This window comes from Nicotiana sylvestris, chromosome 3 (assembly GCF_000393655.2).
Source record: "Nicotiana sylvestris chromosome 3, ASM39365v2, whole genome shotgun sequence".
Lineage (NCBI taxonomy): Eukaryota > Viridiplantae > Streptophyta > Magnoliopsida > Solanales > Solanaceae > Nicotiana > Nicotiana sylvestris.
This window is the reverse complement of record NC_091059.1, coordinates 218,805,679-218,812,748: the sequence shown is the minus strand read 5'-3', so window position 1 is coordinate 218,812,748 and position 7,070 is coordinate 218,805,679. Positions and strand designations below refer to the sequence as shown.

Here is a 7,070-nt window from a genome sequence, read left to right as displayed (position 1 = left end):
ATTTTTTGACTGATGGGTACCGCGAAAGAATTTAATTTTACCACTTTCTAGTTATTACTGCTCTTTACTTTTGTATCTTTTTACTTCTCTAGGAAATTTATGATATTTGTAAACCATGGTTCTCCGTTTATGCAAATTTTTATAAATTGCAGAAATGCTTCCTCGTTTCCTTAGATGTCTCGGCCTGAATCAGTGTCTAGCAGTCCTTTGGGCCACAAATTACTACTTGGTTTTGATTTTTTAGCAATCTTTTTAGTGGAATATTAAAAAGATAACAAATTTCTGCAACCAAAATGCTGGCCTTACACGAAACTAGACTGGAAAGACTTATTCTTCTAGGAATATAGTTGGAATCGGCTATATGAATTCTCAATATCCGTTCCTCTTTATTTTGAGAAAAGGAGACCGAGTCAACATCTTGACCTTTCAATATAGACTTGTAAATGCTAAGCATAGACGAAATGGAGACTATTACATTAAGCGGACATGGCTGTTCACCCAATGTATGCTTGGGCTTCTAGGCGAAGACCGGGGTGCACCACTAACGGATCAGCCCGTTGTAAGGTCAGCCCAAATGCTTCCTCCATGTTTAGTTTCTCTGACGATTGTCCAATAGGCAAATCCCAGTTAAATGCATGAATTAAAGTTGCGGTTATCAACTGGACCATTCGTATGCCCAAATTCATTCCAGCACAGATTCTACGCCCAGCTCCAAATGGAATTACTTCAAAGTCATTTCCTCGCACATCAACTTTGGGCTTCTCACCACCAGGCAGAAATCTTTCGGGCCTAAACTCCAATGGATTAATCCATTCATTTGGATCACGAGCGATGGCCCAAACGTTCACGAGAAGTGTTGAGCCTTTTGGAATGAAATAGCCATTAATCTCACAACTCTCGGATGCAATTCTAGGGAGGGAGAGAGGGGTGGATGGATGAAGCCTTAAGGTTTCCTTGACTATGGCTTCCAAATAAGTTAATTGGGCTAGGTCGGATTCCATCACGAGCCGGTTCTTTCCAACCACTTTGTCAATCTCATGTTGGGCTTGGGCCAGCATTCTTGGATTACGAATAAGCTCCGCAATGGCCCATTCTACTGTGCTTGAGGACGTGTCTGTTCCAGCTATAAACAAGTTCTGCAATAATTCACCAACACAGATTTTAAAGTTATGGGAACAAGCATTCATTCATTGGAAGAACACCATCAAAAGTACCCTACTGTAGAAACCACTAAAATAAAAATAAAAATCAACTACTAAATACGGAAAAAAAATTATCTGGTCTTCGAAACTTATTCGTCCAAATTGACAATATCATGAATTTCTCAACGGTGATAACCACATCCCTTCCCTTAAGTAATAAGCACTAACTCGTTTTAAATCAATAAAACCAAAACAAAATTAAGAAAGTTGCTTTGATTAATTAAACTGGGATTAGTTATCCCATCCTTCCAATGGGATAAAAAAATACTATAATCTCAGGATAACTAATCCCGAGATTAATTATACCACGATTTTATCTCAATCAAACATGAAATAAACTTTAATCACAAGGTTAATTATCCCTAAGGTTAATTATCCCTGATATCAAACAAGTGTTAAGTGGTTGACAGCACCATTCACCTCAACAGCCCCTCTTAACAAATACTAATCCACTTATTAGTATTCTCATTGGCTGCTACAATTACCCTATTTTTGCGAGCATAAAGACGTCTCTTTTTTTAATATTGAAATCTTTGTTTATTCTTACGTTCCACAATTTTCTTCTAAAAAGTTTTTGTCGAAATCATTAAATCATTTGGAAGGGGTGGCTCAAAGTAAGGGAAAGGCAGGACGGACCAAAGCAGTTTGAGATATAGCAAAGAAACGCTAAAAATGAGACTTTCACGAATTTGCTATACCTTATTTTTGCTGTTTATTAAAATCTCTATCTTTATTCCATTAACACTCTTGGGGATATTAGCTTAAAATAAAAAACATGAGAGTGTTGCAAAATTCAAGCAGGATGGCTCCAAGATGTGCATGTTAAACAAATCCAGAATTTAAACTTTATGAATTCCTACAAAATATATATAAATATTTAATAGAGTAATAAAAAACTACTTTTACATAAACTCGTAACCAATCCTCCAGTTCTGCTTTGCATATATCAAACACATCAAGTTGAATAAAAAGATCTATATGCAATATATATCATCCTTTAGAGTATATCATAGTTTGATACGAACCCAGATCGGCATATGTATTGGTCTGTACGTAGTTGCCGATTCAGGTGCGTATCAAGCTTTGACATACAAAGGCTATCAAAAGCTGCTGAAGCAAAAAGAGAAATGAACCAAACTAGGTATGAATGATGACCGGCTTCAGAAGGTTGCTAGGTTTATATAGCTGAATGGGGTAATGGTAAAGAAAATCTCAGCCGTTGATTTGTGTTTTACTATAGTATGTTTGGCGGCTATGTTTCTACGTCTAAGGAAACCCTAGTTCTATTAAATTACATGTTAGCCCTTCTATATATTTGTGATGACATTATTAACCTTCACGTTATTGGGCATTTCTTCATGTTTTTCTATTAATTTAAATTATAGTAACATTAACATCATAAAGATTTTTTTTTTTTTTATCCAGCCATATTTTATTCAAATAATTAAATAATCTATTTGTTTTAAAGAATAATACACTCATTGTCAGATTAAGTGTCAGTCTAACCTTATCAAACTTGTATAATGTATAACGTTACTTGTACGAAAAAGTTAGACATTACATATTCGTTAAGTTCTTGTTATTCAAATTATATATCACTCTTTTCATTTTGTGACATTAAAGACAGCGACTCCATTTCATTTCTATGTATTTTATAACTTTTCATAATTATAACAATAATAATTTTACATCAGTTTGGATCATATATGAATCCTCAATTCTTCATTTAAGCGATGCTCAAATAGGCTAAGATATATAAATTTTACTTTTGATGTTACATTAAATCATTACTTCAATATTTTCTTATACTATCATAATACAACACATAAGTCAAATTAGCTTAGTATTTAAACACGATCTTAAGCCTAGTATCATCACTACACACAGGGGCGGACCCAGTGCATAGACGAGTTTCCGGGAAGGCGGGAACCCAATAAATTTTGGGTAGACTCTGTTAATATTAAGAAATTCACCAAATATTGATAAATATCTAACTGTGAACCCAATTATTATTGCATATTAATCTGAAATTACGGTAGGAACTCATAAGTCTAACATCCTCGATCCGCGTCTGACTAAACATGGAAATTAGAACGGAAAGCAATTGTTAATTGATCGTTTGAGATGTTTGGTTTAAGAAAGAGAGAGGCGTACCAAAAGTAAAGCTTTAATTTCTGAATCTGTGAGCTTTCCTCCTTCATTATCGCCTTCTTCTTTTTTCAAAGAGATTAACGTACTCAACAAGTCTTCATGTTCTTTCGTTTCTTCAAATTGCTTGCTTTTGTGTTCCTCTAGAATTGAGGTCAAGAACGCGTCGAAACGCGCGTGGAGCTTTTTCATCTTTGCAGCTACACCTTGTATGTCCAACCAATCAAGTGCCGGAATAAAATCGCCAATATTGAAAATGCCGGCGAGCACCATTGCTTCCACCACCATTGACTTGAACTCTTCCGCCTGTGGATCAGCGCTACTTGCGTCAGCGAACACCCGCCTCCCTAGCATCACTCGCGCAAGTGCATTCGTGGTGCACACGTTCAACAGTTGGCCTAACTTGACCGGCTTTTGCCCAGCACTCGCTAGGGCGCGCGTAAGTGTTTTTACTTCATCCTGCAGTTGTGATTAGGACGACATTTAGTAACTGGTGAAAATAATACCATATTCGTTTCAATTTACAAGAACCTATTTGACTCGACAGACAATTTAAGATAGAATTATTTTTTTAACTTGCGATATAAAATAAGATATACAGTATATATTTTATGTACCCATAAATTATTAAGACTAAAAAGGAAATAAATTCACATAAATTAAAATAAATTCGCTCCTAATTAAGCACTACAACTGTAAAGTACGATCTAAAACGTGACCTAATAATTAAATTTAAACCTCACCGTATAGAACTTTTTATTGCTTCTAAAGCCACAGCCACAGGTTCTCTTTACTTGTCATATTACTAATCTTTTTGCGCTTTTAAAAAAAAAGTTGTTTAATTAATTTGTCCTTATTCCTTCTTTGATCTTTCACTCCATTAATCTTTCTTTAAATAAATGCTCAGTGTGTGTATTAATAGGACCTTTTTTTTTTCAAGATAAACAGATTCGCACGTAAAGATAGACCTTACATTCAGTCACTTTCCTATTAAAAGAGGGAACGAAAGAGGAAAATAAAACCGCACCAATTGTGCAGTAATCTAACAGGGACAGCCAAATAAAGTATTCAGTGTGCTCACGCACATGTAACTGACAGGTATGCCACCGCTTTCACGAGAGTTTGGGAAAAAATGGGAAGAAAAATGAAAAATGAAAAGGAAATTTCATACAAACATTTAATTAGGCATAGCCTGGTGTTTCTATAAACGAAGTACTGTACCCAGTTTCGACATAATAAGTAAAAGCCCTTTTACTGGCCATTCCATCTGAGAACAGTAATCTGTACGCCAGGAGGATCTAGAATTTTAAGCTTATGAGTTCATATAACAATCTTAATTGAATCTACATGATAACTGAACCAATGAACTGGTTCCAATCTAAATATTCTTATACTTTTAATGAATTTTTTAGTACAAATATAGGGTCTATACAAAAGTAACTGGGTTCACGTGAACCTGTAACCTTTGCTCTAGATCCGTCCTTGACTGTATGTCAACCTACCCTCTCCCACGACAAGAAAGTTAATTAAGGAAGATTAAGAGAATGAAAGATGAGATTAATCCTCAGCTTTTTTTTAAAAAAAACAAAAATACTTCGTCCATTTTATTTTATAGGAAAAATGTTCAATTTTTGGCCTGAACAATTTGAAATGGGGTGACGTTATTTTTATATCATTCCAAAAATCTGGAATAATCAATTCGACCTCTAGTCAATTTTACATATCATAAATCGACCCTAACAATTTTTATCCATGTTGAAGCAATCGTTAGTAGGGAAGGCATTTTGAGCTACATGGCTAACGGCGAATATTTTTTGTGCCAAAAATGAAACATAGGAATTTTAAGTTGTCCAATTTCGAATATTTCAAGGGTAAAATTAATCTTTTCCCTATTTTATATGATAATGTTTAACTGGATAAAGTTTAAAAAAAAAAAAAAAACATTTTAGTACAAATTGGATTTGTGGTATAATCGAATTATAACATTTGTAAGCCTAGGAGGGCATATCATTACGGGAAAAAAATGGAAAATTTGAAATTAAGGAATTTCCAAATACAGATAAAGTATACATCATTCTATTTGAAATATAAAAAGGAAAGAGTTATAAAAATACGTATGTTCCTGATAAAGCCAAAGTCATATTATCGTGTAACAAAGATCTATGCTAGAAGTATGCCATATATATATATATATATATGTATATGTATGTATGTATGTATGTATATATTCTTGGCAAGCATTACCTTTTCATTCAAAGTATAGAAAATTCATAAAAAGACAATATAATACAATAAAACCTGGGCAGTAGTAAATGTAAAGTAAAAAAAACCTGGCGGACATGGCTGAAGTCATCTAAAGCCTTGGCAGAGAAAAGATGAACAAAGCAAATTTTCCTAAGCATACGCCACCTTGGTCCGTAGGGTGCAAAAACAAGATCTTGATAATTGTAAGCCAAGTGTTTCGCACCCGAGTTCGGAGGGCGGCTCGAGAAGTTAGCGTCATGAGTTTTTAAGAACTGAGCCGCCACCGATGCAGACGCCACAACCACCACGTCCACGAATCCCATCTTAAGGTGCATGAGTGGACCGTAAGTTCGAGCCATGGCTGCAGTTGATTGGTGTGGCTTTGGACCCATATGGACTAGGTTTCCGATTATTGGCCATGGTTTTGGACCTGGTGGTAGTGGCAACGGGTAACGTTTGCGAAAAAATAAGGTGAGAATGGAATGTAGAAGGAAAGAGAAAATGACAGTGTAGAGAAGTAGGGAAAAGATTGCCATTTGGTGATATGTAATGTTAGGAAGGAAAAGTTTGACAAAAATGTATGTAGCTAACAAGGACTTTAAATAGGGGAAAAAATAGAGAGAGAGATCCATGCTACTGTACTAAAGTAGGAAAGTTAGAAAATTCACGAGTGGTGTAGTTTTTATTTCCTTTTTACTCCCTTTGTCTTGATATTTTTTCCTTTTAATCGGTCCAAAAAAAAATATATCTTTATATAATTAGTAATAATTCTATATCAAATTTCTCATCTTATCTTTATTATGACAATTTATAACCACGGAAATTTTTATGGCATATTTTAGATTATTTACCAATTTTGAAAATCTTTTTTTCATTTTTAAATTTTGTGTCTAATCAAATACCTTAATATAAATTGAAAAAAAAAATTACTTATTCTAAAAGAACGAGGTAGGTAGTTGAACGAGTATATTTTTGACGGTTTGGTTAGAGGATCCAGCATTTCTGCCTCACTGTATTTGCCAAATTAGGATTGAATTAATGCTTGGTGTTTGTTAAATTGGAAACTCGAACTTGATTTTACATTGACAACTCTTGTTTCTTTGGGACATAATGTCTTCTAGAAGCACACTTGATACTAATTTTGCTAATTGTATTCGCTTATAACTAAGTTTTTTTCATTAATTCTCTTGTTTTTCTTGTTTTGACAAGGGTTGATATTATATGGTTGTTACTTCTTAGACCTGAGGAACTTAAGTTTATTTATGTAGCATAAATTCACCTATTTATGCTAGTTGCTACTAAATAATAATAATAGCCACGATAAAGATAAAACGGGGGGGGGGGGGGGGGAGACAAAAGAAAATGTTGCAATGCCCTTTGTTTTTGGTTTTTATTATTATTATTAGCGGAAATCAGAGGAAATATGTAAAAATAAGGAAACATTGTGATTGAAAATTTCTAAATGTACATGATTTG

The 7,070-nt window shown here is 34.2% G+C and overlaps 1 protein-coding gene across 1 annotated transcript; it reads right to left on the bottom strand.

Moving 5' to 3' along the window:
• Positions 1-362: 362 nt before the first annotated feature.
• On the bottom strand, positions 363-6,179 carry LOC104236297 (flavonoid 3'-monooxygenase). Its single transcript, XM_009790192.2, has 3 exons — positions 5,681-6,179; positions 3,357-3,809; positions 363-1,136 (listed from the first exon to the last, which is right to left on the bottom strand). Exons 1-3 carry the CDS (start codon positions 6,128-6,130, stop codon positions 495-497), a joined length of 1,545 nt encoding a protein of 514 aa, XP_009788494.1. The 5' UTR covers positions 6,131-6,179; the 3' UTR covers positions 363-494.
• Between the last annotated feature and the right edge of the window lie 891 nt (positions 6,180-7,070).